At 46.4% G+C, this 19751-nt stretch overlaps 1 protein-coding gene across 13 annotated transcripts in view; it reads left to right on the top strand.

Moving 5' to 3' along the window:
- Window positions 1-16776, top strand: part of epb41l2 (erythrocyte membrane protein band 4.1 like 2) — a 42226-nt gene extending 25450 nt beyond the window's left edge. For 2 of the 13 annotated variants that reach the window (XM_053642101.1, XM_053642096.1), the window contains exons 12-24: window positions 50-222; window positions 1065-1141; window positions 4020-4094; window positions 4222-4257; window positions 5195-5254; window positions 6620-6781; window positions 10268-10321; window positions 10624-11196; window positions 13187-13315; window positions 13584-13682; window positions 13767-13847; window positions 15173-15279; window positions 16164-16776. In XM_053642101.1, coding sequence (XP_053498076.1) covers window positions 50-222; window positions 1065-1141; window positions 4020-4094; window positions 4222-4257; window positions 5195-5254; window positions 6620-6781; window positions 10268-10321; window positions 10624-11196; window positions 13187-13315; window positions 13584-13682; window positions 13767-13847; window positions 15173-15277 — 1624 coding nt within the window. In that variant the 3' untranslated portion in view covers window positions 15278-15279; window positions 16164-16776. The remainder of the gene's footprint in view (window positions 1-49; window positions 223-1064; window positions 1142-4019; window positions 4095-4221; window positions 4258-5194; window positions 5255-6619; window positions 6782-10267; window positions 10322-10623; window positions 11197-13186; window positions 13316-13583; window positions 13683-13766; window positions 13848-15172; window positions 15280-16163) is intronic. The other 11 variants (XM_053642108.1, XM_053642125.1, XM_053642115.1 and 8 more) reach the window with 11 other exon arrangements.
- Window positions 16777-19751: the final 2975 nt, after the last annotated feature.

The following is a 19751-nucleotide window of genomic DNA, read 5'->3' as shown; positions in this document are numbered from 1 at the left end:
GAGGATGAGATTAACCCTTTATTATTGTGTGTGTGTGTGTCTGTCTTAGGTTGACGAATCCAGAGCAGCCGACGAAGTCGAAGTTCCTGACTCTGGGTTCTAGGTTCCGTTACAGCGGGAGAACCCAGGCTCAGACCCGACAGGCCAGCTCTCTGATAGACCGACCCGCTCCACACTTCATCCGCACGGCCAGCAAACGCAGCTCACGCAGCCTCGACACCGGTAACACACACACACACAGACAGAGTGTGTGTACATGATTATACACAGACACAGGAAGTAAGAAAGACATGTGTTTCCTGTCTCCAGGATGATGGACAGAGTGAGAGATGGAGCGAGTTTTGTGTGGCGTTTCTCTCTCTCTCAGCAGATCCGTCAGACTTTACGCTAGTCAGTGTGTTAGCTAAGCGCCTGGGGAACGACACTGACACACATGGTCTCAGCTGGGTGTGACAGAGTGCGCACGCATACACACACACACACACACACACACACACACACACGGATCGCGGAATTTGGCTGTGTCACATGATCGCACATCTGCGTCACAGCTCTGATCCTGAGCGCTGACCTCGTTATTTCCTCAGCATCTGTACAGAGGAGCAGTGCCACCTGGTGGCCTCTCACACACCACACATCTGGATAAATACCGTGCACGCTGTCTGCACAACACATCTGGAAACACAGTCTACGACATGCATCTGGATAAACACCATGTACACAACACCTGGATACACACACAGCACACCTTGTACACCACACATCTGGATAAACATTTCTGCACACACGTGCACACATCTGGATACACACCTAGCACATTGTCTACACACACATCTGGATAAACACTGTTTACACCACACATCTGGATACACCCCCAGCACAGTCTACACACACATCTGGATAAACACTGTTTACACCACACATCTGGATAAACACCACGTACAGCAGGCATGAGTGGTCGACGTGATGTTATGGCGGGTCGCGTTTGTGAAGGCGATGTTTGATTGAAGCTCCGGCGTGCGTCTTGACGTTTTAGTGACCTTTGATCTTCCTCCACTCCACAGCTCCAGTGAGCGATCGTGGCCACGCCCCCGGTGAGAACGGTCGTGACCCCGCCCTGGATCTCTCCTCCGATTCCAAGGTGAGGAAGTTTAACTCGTGCTCTTCAACCTCGGATTTTCTCTTCACAGGTTGTTAAGGAATGAATCGCGACGGATTAACCGTTTTTTTATTATTATTATTATTATTATTATTATGTTGTTATTGTTGTTGTGTATTTCCTTTAGCGTGGTGTGTTTTTAATGCTGTGTGTTTGATAAACTGTGAAAGTGACGTTAATCAGCCCCAGTTCTTCACCCTATAACTCGACTCGGTCAGCGTTTCCCATCATGCTCTCTGTTTGCCGTCTCAGACGTCAGGTCCTCACATCACCGAACAGGAGGAGTGTGTTAAACACCTTTTGGGTCTCTGTCTGATCTACGCTCACACACACACTCGGGGTGTGTAGAACAGACAGCTGATGAAGATCCGAGCGTGTAGAGAGCGTTACCAGGTCGCGAGGTCACGCCTGACTTCCTGTTCTTCCCTGTTGGAGCAAAGCTAGTCATCTTCCTGCAGTGTTCACTCCTTTTCTTTTCTTCTCTCCCTCCTGTCTTTTTCTCTCGCTCCTCTCTCACTCCTCTGCACCGCACGGCTGTGTTTGTATTACAGATGTTTTTGTATAGGAATACAAGAAGAAAGAGGGGGAGGGGATGCTGAGGAAGAAGTGAAGAGAGGGGAAAGATTCAAAGAAAGGAATAAACATGAAAGAAGCAAAGAAAGGATGAAGGAATAGAGAGAGGGAGAGAGGAAGAAAGGACAGGAAGCAAGAAGGGAAGAGAGAAAAAAACATGAAAGGAAGAACGGAATAGAAACGAAGAATGGAAGAAGGAAAGAGAGGAGACAAAACAGAAGAAAAGATGAAGGAGGGGAGAATGAAAGGAAGAAGAGAGAGGAAGAAGGGAAGAGAGAAAAGAAAACAAGAAAAAATGAAGGAGGGGAGAATGACAGAGAGGAAGAAGGGAAGAGAAAGAAAGGAAGAGAAAGGAAAAGACGGGGGAAAGAAAAGAAGGGAGAGAGAGAATTAAGAACTTAAGAAGGGAATAGAAACAAATGGAAGAGGGGAAAAGGAGAGACTATACAGGAGGAAGATAGAAAGGGAATGAGTTAGTGGGAAGATAGAGAGATGAGTAGAGGAAAGTAGGAAGAAAGGAAGGTGCTAGTGTTGCCGGGTGTAGATGTAAAACACACACACCCCTGTTCTCCCTCGTTATTATTCCCTTCCCCACTTCACCAATTACAATCCTCTTCCGCACTGTGACCTTTGACCTCCAGCAGTCTGTCTGACTAACGCTGTGTTTCTCTCCTCTCCTTCCTGTAACATTGTTTCCACTTTCCTTTTCATCATACGCACTTTGTTCTTTTGCTTCTTCTTGGTTTCTCACCCGACTCTTCCTTTTTTTTTTTTCCTCACCCCTCCTTCACCCAGTCGCTCTTCATGTTCCCGTTCTTTCCCTCCTCCTCGTCCCTGTCGTCCCTCCCTCCCACCCTGGACACCATCTCCGAGCTCGACGTCCTGTCCGACGTCTCGGAGGACGAACCCGAGCTCGAGCACGATCGTGACCCTGACCCAGACCTCAAACCCGACCTTCCCGTCGAACCCGACGACACGGACCCCGTACACTGTTCCGAAGAGTGCGTGTCTGCTTTTGCTCCACCCCCTTCCAACATTCCCACCGAACACCACCCGCGTCCAGGCTCCTCCCTCCTGGCCTTGTTTAAGGGTGCGCTCCTGCTGGACGAGGACGGCTCCGTCGCCCTGCCGTGTCCTTCCTTCGTGCTCATTTTCGCCATCTTTCTCTCAGCCTGCCACTCGGTGGCGCTCTCTCTGGCACTCGCGGTGCCTCTCGCAGTCTCGCTGTGCTACCTCGAGCCCAAAGCTCACATCCTGTTCTGGGCCGCCGAGGTCGGCGCGGACGCCGCGTCTCAAGAGGAGACGTGTGACCCGGCCGCCTAAACCGTCCCTCGACCCCTTTCCTCCATTAGTCCACGACCTCATTGCTTCCTCACGCTGTGGTAGATTTGTAAAAATAGCACGCATCCCTCCTCCTCCTCCTCCTCCTCCTCCTCCTCCTGCAAATCGATTTTCCCAGCATTCCTGAGGGTCTATTTATAGCTCCTCGTCGACCCCATTAGCGAGCGTATAACTCACCACAGATGCAGAAAGTCTTTCAATAGCCTCGTTTTCATGCAGAGGTGAAAGTCCTGCACTTCAGCCCCAGTGAAATGTCCTCGAGGTCCCCTTCACGCGTCCGTCTCGAAACCACGTCCCGTAACCTTCCTCAGTTTTGATACCACTTCCTTCAAATGAAATATCATTTGCTGGATAGAAGCAGCCATCTTCATCACTGCGAACATTAAGAGGTGGAGCCTAGGGGGCGGAGTTATACCAAACAACGCTAAGATAAAAAAAAAAGTGATTCTCCAAGATGGCCGCCTGCATCACGTCCCAGCGCTTAGCAACACTGTGAAGTTTCGTTTGTAGTTTTATAACCGTCCCACAGCGTCTCATATTTACCAGGAACAGATTTTCGGTAGACGTTTAATACTCGCTACGTTAACGACGCCCGACGTCAAATACCTTTCATCTTCTTAAGCCGCTCGTAACCGTTTTGACGTATAACCGTAAAAAAAAAAAAAAAAAAAAAACACCTTTTTGCTGTACTCTGTCTACACGCGTAGTATTTCTGTGCAGTTAGACCCGATGAAGCTACGCATAGAAAAGTCCAGAAAACTCCCACCGCTGTCACGTTACGTTCCCTTGCCCCGCCCCTTAACTCTGATCAGCCAACCCCCGAGTTCGAGTCTTTCTCCTCATGACCTCACGCGCCTCATTTTTATGGAAATGTCAGGCCTTCCCATCATCCATTTCACCGTTTCTTTTCCTTCCGATCGACTCGTCCATCGTTTCCACCAATCAGGTTCCGCAGGTGGAAGAAGGGGCGGAGCCTCGGGAGGCCACAGCCGTAGAAGTCGCTGCCGAACTCGTAGCTGAGGTCTGCTGCTCATTTTCCCAGCATGCATCTCTCTCTCTCTCTCTCTGTGTGTGTTTATAATTTATTCACAAATCCAGGGTGAACTGCGTGACTAACCGTTCCTCTTTTCCTCCAATCGTGCTCGCAGACTGAAACACACGGAGCTGATTCCTCTGAAACCCAGGTTCATTTAATCGCTGTTACGAGTTCATTTGGTTCTCGCTTCTTCTTTTTGGGTTCTTGGTCTTTGTTTTTAAAATCTCGATGTGTGTGTGTGTGATTTTTTCCCCCTCCCCTAGCGTTTCTTATTTTGGTTTGTGGATGATGATGATGTTGATGTTGATGTGCTGGTGTTTGTTTGCTGCTTGATTTGTGCAATGAAAGGAAACCTGTCCAAACCGCCACTCGGTGAACCGACGTGTCCGTTAAAGCCCCTGACAACACGCTAATTACGTTAACGTTAATGACGGTGAACTACAGGCGCCGCAGCAGGAACCTTCCATTAAAAATCTCCAATAAAAACCACAACTAAAAGAAGTAAATGTAGATTCGATTAAGGAAACATCCTTTAGTGCAGTTTAATTGTCTGTCAGCTGAAAACTTTTCCTATAGTATCGCTTATAACAAAATCTATTCGTTTTATTATTTATTTTTAAAAAACCCTCTATATATTTATATGCTATATACTTATTGATTTATTTGGAGACCGAATCAGAAATGAAGCATCTGGGTTGTTGTATGTGTGTGATTTATTTATTCATTTATTTATTTATTTATTTATTTAAATAGCAAAGATATTAATATACTGAAGTATTTCTGTTCAGCAGCATGAGAGCGTTTTAATATTGTACAGTTACAGGAGTTGTCATGGGCTTTAAAATTGAAACGCTGATCTCTCACACACACACACACACACACACACACACACACAGAGTTCCCGGAGGCGGTGTGGACGGGTTTTTACACTGCGTTTGGGTTTGGACTGTTCACTCACTGTTTCATTTCGTTTCTTTTTCTTTCTTTCTTTTCTTTTTTTTTTTTTCCTCTCATTTATGCCAACCTCTTTTTTTTGTTTGTTTGTTTGTTTTTGTTTTGTCTGGTTTTTGTTTTTGACTCTGCAGAGCAAGCTGAGAGTGCAGGGAGAGAATATTTATGTCAGACATAGCAATCTAATGCTGGAGGTTCGTATCAGACGGGGGGGATGATAACTTTTACTCTCAAACTCTTCTGTAAACATGAAGAAAACCCCAATCTGGAGTTTGTGCTGCTGTGCTCTCGCTCTTCTGAGCTGCCCTTCACTCTCATTCTGTGTGTGTGTGTGTGTGTGTGTGTGTGTGTGTGTGTGTGTGTGTATATACACGCTTGTGCATGGTGTAATGGATGTGCGTGTGCGTGCGTGTGTGTGTGTGTGTGTGTGTGTGTGTGTGTGTGTATATACACGCTTGTGCATGGTGTAATGGATGTGCGTGTGCGTGTGCGTGCGTGTGTGTGTGTGTGTGTGTGTGAAATGTGCAAAGTGTAATCTTTTAATATTTTCGTGTTTTATTTCTTAACCATACTAATCCTTTTACTTTCTGCTTTGGATTGAGAGTGTGTGTGTGTGTGTGTGTGTGTGTGTGTGTGTGTGTGCACTAAACATTACTGACTGCTGATTTGAGTCGATCCTGAGTGAAACGCACAGAAAATAACCCTCTTCTCTATTCTGAGAAATATAAACGACACGTGGACTCGACTAGACGAGGACGTTAACGGAGGGAAACTGTCGAATTGTCCCTTTTGTGGCGTTTCTACAGAAATAACAATCATCAAAATACGAATAAATTCATATTGAGGCTGTTTGAACGACATCGGGGAAGGGAAAAGGAAAAAAAAACGCGTGGACGTTTGTTCGTATGTCCGATTTCATTCAGGAAAAAATGTCCAGTTTTTTTATACAGGGAAGAAAGAGCACGGAGAAAGCAGGAAGGTCATGAACGTTGGATAACGGATCAAAGAAAAGAACGAGAATGAAATCGAGAATGAGAGAGGGTTAAAAAAATAAAGAGGAAAAGGGGGAAAGAGAGAGAGAGTAAGAAAGTAATAAGGAAAATGAAAAGGAAGAAACAGTAAATAAATAAAAATGTGGGAAAACACATTCTGTGCGTTTCACTCTCGAGGGTTTCAGCAAATACACTGGGGGGAAACCTGTAAAGCCTCGTCTCACTGCTGCGCGCGCGCACACACACACACACACACACACACACACACACACACACACACACACACCGACATCGCCAGGGTCTAAATGGGCGGGGCCAAATTGAATTTGATCAGCCAATCAAAAAAAAAATGAATGAATGAACTGGTTGGACTGAATGGACTGGTTCTGATTGGCTGGTTAGATTAAAGCTAAGCTCCGCCCCTTGTCGGCCGCGGTCGACAGTCTTGCCGTTCCTGACGTTCCAGCAGTGAGGCTTGGCACACACTCTCTCTATGACTGTGTATTCTCACACTAATGACGTGGATGTTGATTCCCCTTCCCTGTCCACCGGTCGCCGTGGCAATAGGATCTGGATAAGACTCAGGAGGATGTTTTGAGGCATCAGGCTAGCGTTAGCGAGCTAAAGCGCAGTTTTATGGAGGCGGCTCCAGAGCCCCGGCCCAGTCAGTGGGAAAAGCGTCTGACGGGCAGCCCCGCCCCCACCGGCCTGCGCCCGCCCGTCCCAGGGGTACGTGTGCTTCTGCGCCGGGATTCACGCCACAGACCCTGCGAGCCGACACGCCTGCATGCGGCACTCACTCTGCTGTCTCTCTTTGTAAATGTGTTTTTTTCTCTTTTTTTTTTTCTTCACGTGGCAGTCCGACTTGTTCACCTCGCCTCTCTAGTGCCCGGGGTTTTATTTTATCAGATTTAAAATCATAAAAACCGTGCAAGACCAAAACTCTGGCTTGTGTCTGTAACCCCGAGTCACCCTGAGAGGTTTCTTAAACAATCCCGACTGCCTCATGACCGCTTCCTGCACGCCCAAAGCCTGTCTTCCGCATTTAATCAACGGTGGACGGCTTTGTGACTCTGACGTGAGGCACTTTAAGCATGGACGACTTCCTGACATCCTAACCTGTTGGTGTGTTGTGGCAGAAATGGTTTGGCATAGTAGAAGTGTCATAAACACTGTCCTGTCAGTGAATTCAGAGCGTGAATTGTTCACTCACTACAGGGGTTTTAATACAGATTTCATTCCTAATCCCAACAGTCACCGTCCCCTCCAACTCTCGTCCCCCCAACAGTCACCGTCCCCTCCAACTCTCGTCCCCCCAACAGTCACCGTCCCCTCCAACTCTCGTCCCCCCAACAGTCACCGTCCCCTCCAACTCTCGTCCCCCCAACAGTCACCGTCCCCTCCAACTCTCGTCCCCCAACAGTCACCGCCCCCCCCAACTCTCGTCCCCCCAACTCTCGTCCCCCCAACTCTCGTCCCCCCAACAGTCACCGTCCCCTCCAACTCTCGTCCCCCCAACAGTCACCGTCCCCTCCAACTCTCGTCCCCCCAACTCTCGTCCCCCCAACAGTCACCGTCCCCCCCAACTCTCGTCCCCCCAACAGTCACCGTCCCCCCCAACTCTCGTCCCCCCAACAGTCACCATCCCCCCCAACTCTCGTCCCCCCAACTCTCGTCCCCCCAACAGTCACCGTCCCCTCCAACTCTCGTCCCCCCAACAGTCACCGTCCCCTCCAACTCTCGTCCCCCCAACTCTCGTCCCCCCAACAGTCACCGTCCCCTCCAACTCTCGTCCCCCCAACAGTCACCGTCCCCCCCAACTCTCGTCCCCCCAACTCTCGTCCCCCCAACAGTCACCGTCCCCTCCAACTCTCGTCCCCCCAACAGTCACCGTCCACCCCCAACTCTCGTCCCCCCAACAGTCACCGTCCACCCCCAACTCTCGCCCCCCCAACAGTCACCGTCTACCCCCAACTCTCGCCCCCCCCAACAGTCACCGTCCACCCCCAACTCTCGTTCCCCCAACAGTCACCGTCCACGCCAACTCTCGTTCCCCCAACAGTCACCGTCCACGCCAACTCTCGTCGACCCCGAACACAGTCGTCCTCTCCAGCATTGCTGTACCCCAACAGTCACCGTCCACCCCAACTCTCGTCTCTCAGAAAGTTATTCCTCCCAACAATTCTCATCCTCAAACTGTTGTGTCCTTTACAGTCATCCCTTTAACAGTTGTCCAACAGTGGTCCATGCTTAAAGTCTCTACTGGATGTTCTTTCATGCTCCCTCTGATCTGGGCTCAGCAAAAAGGGCTGTTTTCTCTAGAACTGTCCTCTGCATCTTATTCGTCCCTGCTGGGAGAATCATGCAATCTGATTGGTGCTTGGCTTTGGATTTGAATTTCCTGCTGTTTTCTGTGAAAGATTAATAATGGATGTCTCTTTTATTCTGCTTTATTTGCTTTGATCTTTCCACTGTAACTGTTGTTTTGGGTTTTTTTCCTCAATGATGTTATTTACTGCTGTCATGCTCCTTTCAGGGTGACTTTCGGTGCCTGTGTTTGCAATGTCGTACGCAATTTGCATGTGAAAGGCTTTTTTTTTCTTTTCTTTTTTCTTTCTCTGGTACAGAGTGTCATCACTCATTCCATCTTCACTCCATCACTTGGTTCTCTGTGCACTTCTTTTTACCTGGTTATTCTGCTCCTTCCTTCCCTCTTCTCCTGAGGGTCACCTGAGTCATTTGGTTCTCTGGGTTTATGCCCAGGGGTCTCGCTGTTCTTCAGGGTTCTATTTCCAGCTATGCGGTTAAAGGGTTTATTCACGGAAGCGATGTGACGTCCCAGGGAACTAAAAATCACCTTCACTTTCCGCAAATTCCGACTAACAGGTGACATTTCTCCGCTTTCTGCACCAAGTTGGATGGGGATAATCTTGCGTAACCTAGCGTACGCGTCGGCGAATGTAATTAGCGCGTAACATGCATGGTTGCTACATGGAATTTTGTGTCGCAAAGGTCCATCAATCAAGCTGCTCTTTGGAATATTAGACCCCGCCCACCCCAGAGGCAGCTGTTTAACCGACGTCGCATTTCCTTCTTCGTTTAAGGAAACGTTTTTATATTGTGTGCATTGTTCCCTGGGATTTTATTGGCTATGTTGCTCCAGTTCTCTGTAGTAAATGATATAAATAGGCACGTCTTCTAATTTTTTGTCTGCACAACAGAAATGTTGCTGTTTATGAATACTTTATATGGACCCCTTTAGTCGTGTTTGGTGTATAGAGCATCACTCTAGACCCAGATTAGGTGCTCTATCGGGACAGCGTTGGCTCCTTTCCCTCTTCTTCAGGAATGGAATGGACCCACAGGACTTACCCCGGAAGTCGAGGCTCAGCTGGACACTCCTTAGAAGACAACGCTGTTTTTATTTTTGAACAGACGGTTGTTAGGAACGTGTTCGAGTCCACTCACTTTGACTCACAACTGCAAGGCGATTTGTTGACCCGATTAATTGGGTCTTCCTCTCTGTCCTCTTTGTCCCTTTTTATCCTGTCCTCCGCCCGCCCCTCTTTTCCTCCTGTCTGTCCGTGTCTGTGTGTAGAGTTTAGAGGAGGAGCTCACTTCTCTGTTTCTGCGTAAAGTCTGTTTCTCTGGCTCCCCCAAGTCCCGCAGCGGCACTGTATCTCCAGCAGAGGGCGCTGTCGATGCACAGTCCGAGGTGCTCTCTGCCTTCGTCCTCGCCCATCCCTGTTTTCTCTCATTCTCTCTCTCTCTCTCTCTCTCTCTCTCTCTCCCTCGCTCATTATGTGCGACAGCTAACTCTTCTCATTGGTCATTTTTTGGACGTTTGTGTCCAGATTTGGTCTCGTGTTTTTAATCACAATTAAATGAAACTAATTGGGAGTCACCTTTTGAGAATGCTTTAGTTCTCTGACCAAAGTGTCTTTCTACTGGAACTGTTTGAAGTGAGACTAATTAGTTTAAAAGATAATTGGCTGCCCTGCGATTTTTATTTATTTATTTATTTATTTCGCCGATGACCGAGAGACCAGACCGGACAAAACCTTTAAAGAATGTGCTTTGAAAATCATCCACATTAATTTTTTTTTTTTTTTTGCTGGTCTGTGTGGATATGATGCTTCTTCTCATCGTAACAACATGCTAGATATGACGTGCTTTGACTGACAGTTGCCTATGGTTACCATTTATGTTCTACAGATAAACCCCGCCCACTTCGAGAGTGTCCTGCCCGACAGCGGTGACATCAGCAAGGTGGTGTCTAAACGCAACCTAACACCAAGCTAACTCACAACTCACCTCAGACCTAACACACACTGCTACATCCATCCATCCATCCATCCATCCATATATCCAGTCATATATATGTTGATCCATCCTTTTTATGTTCCTATTGTGATTTAGTTCATTGTTTTCATCCATTACATGTTTTTTTCTTTTCTTTTTTTTCGTTTGTTTGTGTTGGTCATTGTTTCTGTTTTTTTCTCTCCGTCCCTTGTCTCTGTCTTTTTTTTTTTTCTTTCTTTCTTTTTTTTTTTTTTGGTCGTCTGTTCTAGAATGAAAAGAATTCAGGGCTTAACGGTCAGCCCGAGGTGTTAGAAGTCGTGAACGAGATCATCGTTATCGAGGAGGTCAAAGCGAACAAGCCTATAAACCCTGCCCCTGAGGTGTCGACTCTGGTAACCACGGTTACCGAGATTGCCCCGGAAGCAAAGGAAGAGGAGGTGGAGCAGGAGAAGAGCGGCTCGTCGGAGAGCGAGAGTGAGGACGAGGCGGAGTATCACGCTCAGCTTCCCTCCTCCACAGACTCCACCCATCTTATCAAAGAGGAGCCCGAAGACGAGCAGGACCGAGAGGCAGAGCTTAACCAGGAAGCCACGCCTACAGAGGCAGAGCCACAGCCAGTCAGCGAGTCCGTGAAAGAAGAGGAGCCACCAGAAGAGGACGTATCCGGAGAGGAAGTCATGGTGACGCCTGACGAAGCACCCAATGGTCACGCTGATGACGCTGAAGCTCCGCCCACTCCCTGCGCCGTGGCTGAGGAGCAAGAGGAGGAGTCTTGTGTCGTCAACGGTGATGCGTCTCACATGGAAACGGAGCGCGTGCCGCAGGTGATCTGTTGCTCGGAGGTAATTGAGTGAAAACCCATGAAATCGCAAAGATGGCAGAGTACGCCATCCTCCTCCTCCTCATCCTCTCCTTCATCCCTGTCCTGCTGCCTTTTCTCTCCACCGGAGAACACGTCTATCGCTTTCTCTCTCCTCTTTTTACACTCATAAAATGGCCGCCTCATTCGTTTCTGGCGAAGACGCGTCTGTCCGAAATTCTCTCTTTTTAAAAAAAAAAAAAAAAATCTTTTTTTTCAATCTCATTGTTTTGGTTTAAAATTGTTCATCATCTTAATTTTCCATATGCAATCAAAACACACCCTCAAACACACACACACACACAGCACGCCATTTACGTACCGTGCGTAGTCACTGTGTGGTGAAAGGCTCCAGGATGTTAAGGTATCCGTCAAGATGCATTTCCACCGAGGTTCCAGAACCTTTCAAGGAACTGAAGAGTTGAACTTTCCCGGATGTGTTCCTGTGCATTTTTATTTAAAAAAATTGTTTAATTAACGTTGCTATAATAATGGCCCATGACCATTTTAATGATCTGTTCTTGGGTAAACACAAGGGTTGGTCATTTTGTGAGCAAGCTCCGCCCCAATTGTACCTGGTTTACAAAGAAGTACAGACTCTAACAAAAGTTCCAGGAACTAAAACCCATGGTTTCTATGGTAGAAAGTTCCTAAAGCCCTAAAAAGGTTCCTGCAGTGGAAAAAGAACTGTGTGGAACATTGTCCACAAGGTACATTTCTGTTGCAAGTCCTTTTTTTGGAAACCCAGGAATAGTGTGTTTGTTTTTTTTTGTTTGTTTTTTTGTTTTTTATAGCTGGGGCGGTGCTTTCTGTACTGAATACTGCTGATTGGTCAAACGCAAACCTCGTAGAAAGAACCAACATCTGTTTGCGTTTAGCGAACACGTGTTTTTACGCTGTTTATTCTGCGTTAATATTAATGTCATATTCGCAGAAAAAAAAAACTTCTTCTGATGTCAGGATTCCGGGAATACGCGTAAAAAACTAAAATAGAAGCAAAGTATAGGTTTCATTCAGGAAAGTTCCAGAACCTAGGGTTGTCCTCAAGCCAATAGGAGATAATTTGGGGCGGAGCATGTTTGCTTGAATGAATAAAAATGTTGAGCTCCGCCCACACGCACTTCCCTAACAAACCTGTAACGCAGTGACGGATGCCAAAATGTCCTTGTACACGCCAAAACTTAGTTTGGGCCGTTTTTCCCCGTGTGTGTGTGTGTGTATGATTTGTGCTTCGTGTTTCCTGCATGTTGTGGTTCTTGGGGTGTGTGTGTGTGTGTGTGTGTGTGAGACAGCTCCTGGGGAATGAGTTACCGGTGAAGACGAGTCTGGATGACTCATCTGCCGTCCCACTCATTCTCCAAACACGCACTGCTTTACCTGCAGGGAAGTGTGTGTGTGTGTGTGTGTGTGTGTGTGTGTGTGAAACGTATCTGCAGAAACCAACCAGACCTGCGGTAAAGCAGCGTCGCTTTGCAAACTGTACTGAAGATCAGCATGTGATCTGTGTTTATTTTTATTCCAGCTTGCCGCACTGCTTCGAGTTCGAGATTATTTTGCGTTTGTATTTATTTAAGAGCATTTTTTCATTTGAGTTTGAATTTGTTTCATTTGAGTTGATTTGAGTTTGAATTTGTTTAATTTGAGTTGATTTGAATTTGTTTAATTTGAGTTGATTTGAATTTGCGTTTATTTACTTTGAGTTCAGAATGATTTTAGAATTCATTCGAGTTTGATTTAGTTTTAGTTCATTTGAGTTCAAGATGATTTGAGTTGAGTTCCTTTGACTTGCATGATCACCCCCAAAGACCTCTTGCAGCTTTGGGACTTTCTTTCTTCCCTTCTTTCTAGCATGAGATTCCTCCCGCTGATCTGTAGTGTGTGTGTGTGTGTGTGTGTCTGTGTGTGTGTGTGTGCCGTGGTGGTGGTGTTGGCGAAACATTGATTTATTTATTTTTCTCCCCCTGAAACCGTAGCCCCCAGTTGTGAAAACAGAAATGGTGACCATCTCGGACACGTTCGCGGCTCAGAAGACGGAGATCACCACCAAGGAGGTTCCCATCGTCCACACGGAAACCAAAACCATCACGTACGAAGCTGCACAGGTAACCGCACCTGACGCTCCATCTCCACCCCGAGTCCAGGTTCTGACCGCGCTCACTGTCCAGAAACACCGCCGCAGGATCAGCGTCAGACCGGACTCTCATTACGAACCGTGATAAACCCCGCCCACTTGTCTTTTCATTGGTTGCCATCGTTTCCGCCTCCAGCTTTGTTGGAGATAAATGATGAAGTGAGAGAAATACAAATAACATGATGTTTTTGAGTTTTCATTTAGGGGTGTGTGTGTGTGTGTGTGTGTGTGTGTGTCAGTTGGACGGTAGCGGAGACGGTGAGCCGGGCGTGCTCATGACTGCTCAGACCATCACCTCGGAGTCTCTGTGTACAACTACAACTACACACATCACCAAGGTAACACACACACACACACACACACACACACAGAGTAATAAAGAAAATGTCTCCTTCTATTTAACTTTTATTTTTGATTGACAGACACTAAAAGGCGGGCTGTCGGAAACACGGATTGAAAAGCGCATCGTCATTACAGGCGACTCGGACATCGATCACGACCAGGTGTGAAGCACGCACACACACACACACACACACACACACACACACACACACACACACACACACACTTTAACCGAACTGAGTTGAACGCCGTATAACCCCACCCACGACATAGATCATGACCTGTGATTCTTGTAAAAGTTTGCGTCGCTTGTCGGTTTCGTTTCCATGGTTACGGCGACATCTTCGGGATCGCCACCTTTATTAGCTGCTTCACGTACCTAGCGCGAGATCCGGAATTATTGGCACTCCTTGGTAAAGACGTATCGGTGTAACCTCTGTGAGCGAGAACGCTTTAGAGCACCGTGAGGCGTGGTGGTGGTAGCATCGCGCGGGAGATACTTAACCACCGCAAATAAAGCTCCGAATACGTGTTCTTGTAAACCCAGGTAAAACGAGCGTTATTTCTCTGGCAGTAGTCACGCGATTGTGATTGGCTGATGGAACGTAACCGAAGCTCCACCTCCTCGTCGATGCTTGTTTATTTAAACACGAGGAATGTCGTCGTTGAGTCAGAAGCTGATCTGCCGGATTTTTTTTTCTCTCTCATATTGAGATTTATTGAGTTCAGTATTGCTGTAGATGGCATCAGCATTAGACTATCTATCTCACACACACACACACACACTTTCAGCGGAGTGTCTGTCTGCTGGTTATAAAGCAGATTGTCGGGATTGGTCTGATTAGCCTGAGCAGTCGTGTTCTCCCATGTTCTCTCTCTCTCATTAAGGATGTACAGTGAGAGTGTGGGGGCGAGAGAGCACCGTACCAAACGCCACCGTTTCCGTAGAAACCGACTTTTCCCGTTAACACCAGTACAAACCTGTTTCCAGGTTTTGCAGCACCTAAAAGACCCGTTTTTAGTAAATCTGAAACCAGCAGGACCTGGCGGGACGATCTCCGTCCTGATGCGCGGGGTTTAGAGAGCAGTCAGGAGAACACCGATGAAAGAGTCTCACTTCCTGCGTTCCTCAGCACTGAGACGAGTGTTAATGAGCTCGATGTCTTTCTACAGCGAGTTCAGAGTTCACGCTTTTCTGGGTCCTCCGTAACATGACGAGCTGCGTGTTTGTGTTTCTGGGGGGTTTTTGTCTTAAAGAGAGGCTGGTGAGGGAACGGTGTGAGCGAGGACACGAACAAACTGTTGTCACGTTAAACGTAACTATAAACGGATAAAAAGCACGTCGTCGTTTAAGAAATTGATGATTGATATGTTTGGCAAGTTGTTTTACTACAGTGTTTATTAATCATCACTTTTTTTAATATATATTCTCTCTCTGTGTGTGTGTGTGTGTGTGTGTGTGTGTGTGTGTGTGTGTGTGTGTCAGGCCTTAGCCCAGGCCATAAAGGAAGCCAAAGAGCAGCACCCGGACATGTCTGTGACCCGTGTGGTGGTGCACAAGGAGACGGAGCTGGCCGAGGAAGACGAGTAAAGGTGTGTGTGTGTGTGTGTGTGAGAGAGAGAGAGAGAGAGAGAGAGAGAGGTTTCAGCATGTCCTAAACGGTAGTGTTACTCAAATCAAGAGATGCAAGTTAATATTCGGCTTTATCTCTCTCACACACACACACACACACACACACACACACACTATTCCATATTGTTTTAATGTAAACTGATGCACTACTCCACGCTGTTGTACTCCTGCAGTGCATTATGGGTAATACGCACATAGGTGTCTATGGATGTAGTAGTATTTTAAAAATAATCGCTTTGTTTCCTGTCGCTGATGTAATAAAGAGCGACAGAAACAGGAAAAGGTGTAGAGAGAGAGAGAGAGAAACATGCATTGAGAGAGACAGTTAGACAGACGGAGAGCGACATCAGAAAGCGAGACAGACTGAGACCGAAGCACACAGAGAGAGAGAGAGAGAGAATCTGAAAGAGAGAGACACCGAGTGAGACAGAGAGAGGGGGACACAGTGAATCTGATGGTTTTATATATATAGGAGAGAGAGAGACAGATAGGCAGAGACAGGAACAGATGGAGAGAGAAGCAGTGACGGGTACAGAGAGAGAGAGAAACACAGATGGACAGATACTGAAACAGGCAGAGAGAGAGACAGATAGACAGACAGACAGACAGTGGAGTAAAATGTTTAGTGAAGTGTAAACGAGAGCTCTGTCATCATCCTGATCGTCGTGGAGGACTGTGTGTGTGTGTGTGTGTGTGTGTGTGTGTTATAAACATCACTAATTCATTAGAATATCACTTCTAATAAACTTCTATATTTAACTTTTTATTTAGTACAGCGAGTTTTGTTACTCCACTGACCCCCCCCCCCTCCCCCCCACCCCCTTTATCTCTCTCTCTCTCTCAGAGCTGACGCCTGCAGTTCATCTTTTATTCGGTTTGTGACGGAGCTCTTCCCCTGCGTTCTCTGAGCAAGTGATCATGTCTGAGACGACGAGAGCGAGGACGACGCTGATACTCCATTAATCGTCCTAAAAAAAAAAAAAAAAAAGCAAGACCAGAACCACTTCAGCTAACATTTTTTTTTTAGTGTTTATTACTATTTTTACTATTTTAAAAATGTTTCCCTTAAAACGTTGTCCAATGTTTAGATCGGATTTTTTCTTTTCCCCCCCGAGTTCGATGTGCCGATGAATTTTTACAGAGTTGCTATTGAAGGTCCACTTGGGTGGATAAATCTCTCTTCTATACTCTATATATGTATAAATATATATAAAATACAGTTTATGATCCTGGACCATTCTTTTTTTTTTTTTTAAACTGGGAGGGGTTTCATGTTGTTTATGAGAAGTGGGCGGGGCTTCGTGTGAACTTCAACAATCTCAATTAAGGGACCAGCATGAGTCAGTTTACTTGCACATCAGTGCCAATCCTTCCTCTATGCAGACACACACACACACATTCCACCACAGGGAGGCGCACTTCGTCTACCTCTATTAGTAAAATAATAATAATAATAATAAATAAAAAATGAAAACCGATACAAAAACGACCAAAAAAGCGATTTCCTGAAAACTCTGGGCAGCTCGACGCGTTTCGCTTTTCCTCCACGGATTTTATTCCTCCTGAAAACAAATTCCCCGTCGTGTTTGTACAAGTGAAACGGATCTCATCGTCCCTCTTTTTAAAACATTTTATCAAACACTTTCTTTCCTTTAGATCATTTTTCACTACATAAGTTTTACACCAGAATTAAAAAAAATATAAACAAACAACTTGGACTCTACATGCTCTCTGTCTCGTGTTCGTTCGCGCTCTCTCTCTCTGTGTCTCTCTCCCCCTCCCCCTCCCCACCCCGTGTACATCGAGGCGTTCGTCTTTCCTCCCCCTCGTCGTGTTCTCGGCTTGTTTTTATGGGTTTTGTGTTTTGAGGCTCCTCACCACTTCCTGTGTCCTCTCTTTGTGTAACACTGTTCAAATAAAAGTTTGTTTATTCTCTAATCATCGCCTCCTGACTCGTTTCAACTCGATCCAGCCTGCAAAGCTGCGACTTCCAACACTCCACATCATCTCCACTACACTCTTCCTCTTCTTACGCTGCAGCTCTGAAACGTCGCCGTTACAGCAAACGGGTAACGTCTCACCTGAGTGTCTTCCTTTCACCTTCACACCCAGATCTTCAAACTTCCTTAAGCTCCAGAACCTCGGCGCTAAATGTAAACGCAACTTCTGTGTACTTTACGTATTCGGGTGCGTCCGCATCGCTTTCCAGCGTTAAGATTCAGGGGCGTGGCCGAGGGGGCGGAGTTTTACCAAACGGTTAAATCACTGACCACATTTTATCGTTGTTTCCGGTACGAAGCCAAGTCCTTACTAACACATGGATACTTCTGAAAACACACTTCATATATCGAGAGATATATATATATATATATATAAATAGTCGGTCCCTCCAGGATTTTGCGATCGTAGAAATGAACACGAACTCCGCAGTATTCGAAAGAGCGTGCAATTTTTCAAAGTTTCCGCAGATTCGAGCCGAGACGTGTGAAACGAAACCCTCTTCGATTCACGTGGGCCGAACGTGACTACGGCAAAAAGGTCTCATTTACCAACAAACATCACTGCGAAACGATTTCGTGCGAACCGCCATTCCGCCAATCCCAGGAGTTTTCCACGAAACAATAAAAGCACAAAAAACTCCGCAAAATCCGCACCAATCGTCAAAATCCTGTCCGGACTGATTCTAGAAAGGATAACGTGTTTAAACGCATTAATACGTTACGGGATAGAAAATGAATCAACACCTTCTGACCAATCAGAAGCCAGAATTCAATACCTGTGTGGTGTAAATGAGTTTATTACAGAACTGAAGTCCTGGGGGTGTGTGTGTGTGTGTGTGTGTGTGTGTGTGTGTGTAGAATAAACAGCTCACTGATGCTGTGGTTGAACGTGTGTGTGTGTTACTCCCAGAGCCCATTGTTTTTCTCATTGAGGTCCTCGTGTTGTGTCCTATTTTCCAAAAGAGTAGTTCCTGTGAATCCCCAGTTTCTTTTCCTTAGCTCTGTGTGTGTGTGTGTGTGTGTGTGTGTGTGTGTGTGTCAGCTGTCGCGTCGGCGTCTGTATCGGTGGTGCTGATTGGAGCAGAGTCGTCGTGCTGTCTCCCGTGGGTCCCGGACCTCCAACAACTCCGCCTCCACTGAGACACAAACGGAGACGAAAGGAGAACATTACTGAGACCAATGGACTTGTTTTTGCCCCTCTCTCTCTCTCTCTCTCTCTCTCTCTCTCTCTCACACACACACACACACACACACACACACAGAGTTCTCTCTTCATTTAGTTCCTTAAAGCTCCTTCAGGATCTGGACTTCATTTAATAGTTTCCTACACAAGAAGCTGAATGTGGCGCTCTACACTGCTTCCCTTATGGAAACAAATGCCAGGATTTATGAATATACATGAATATGCAAATCAGGAAACGCCCCCAAATCTTTCTGCCACTCCTAATTGCTTAATCTTGCAAATTTGCTAGCTAGCTAGTAAAGTGTGAAAAGCGGGGTTTCAGTATCAGAGTTTTCTCACCGCTTCTTTTAAACATGAGCCGAATATATTTCAACGTTACCGTGACAACCGCGATTCTGTTCAACGCTAAAGTTAACTGACTAGCCATCGTGACGTGCAGGGTCTGTGGATAAAGGTTTTCTGGTACCACCACCACGCTGTCCTCTAATCACAAGTTTGATTGGTCTGAAGATGAAGTATGGAGTTTATTTTGTGACATCATGAACTCGTGTGTAGCCCCACCCCTTGGCTGAGAAATCGGCCTATCACAGGTGTTTACACACATACGGATAGATCCTAGGGGTAATTCTGCGTAGCTATCTCACTGAGGAAAACGGATGACCAGAGGAAACCGATTAGACACGAGCAGAACATGGATGCTCAGGATGGAACCATCAACAATCTAATGAAAAACCTAATGGAAACCAGTAACTGGAGAGGTTTCTAATGGGTTTGTAAGGAACCAGAGCAAGACTGGAGTGTCACACGAACACGAAGAAGAAAGGTTCTTCACTTGTTAGATCTTTGTGAGATCCTAGGAACTAGTTACATTTTAAGTGGGTTCTTCAATAGGTTCTTCTCAGCTTAGATAGAATGTCTAGCATCTTAAAAGGTTCTTGCTTGGTTCCCTTTCTGAAAGGTTCTCCATAACACCTGTAAGGTTTCCCTAGATGGACAAACAAACTTTTCCATCTTAATAGTGTGGCCTTCAGACTGGTTTTATTTCCGTTACCTAGCAACCGAGATGGAGGTGTTTGTTTGTTTCTTTTTTTTCTGTTGGCTTCTCTCTCTCTCGTGCTTTCTCTACCCTATCTTTGCCCTTCTTTCTTCCTTCCTGTTGTTCTTCCATTATTTTTGTCTTTCTGACTCTTTTCTTTTTTTCCTGTTAATCCTTTCTCTCCCTCTATCTGTTTCTTTCTCTGTATCGGTC

This window comes from Ictalurus furcatus, chromosome 2 (assembly GCF_023375685.1).
Source record: "Ictalurus furcatus strain D&B chromosome 2, Billie_1.0, whole genome shotgun sequence".
Taxonomy (NCBI): Eukaryota; Metazoa; Chordata; class Actinopteri; order Siluriformes; family Ictaluridae; genus Ictalurus; species Ictalurus furcatus.
Note: the sequence above shows the minus strand (reverse complement) of the source record. Positions and strands in the feature narration are given on the sequence as shown.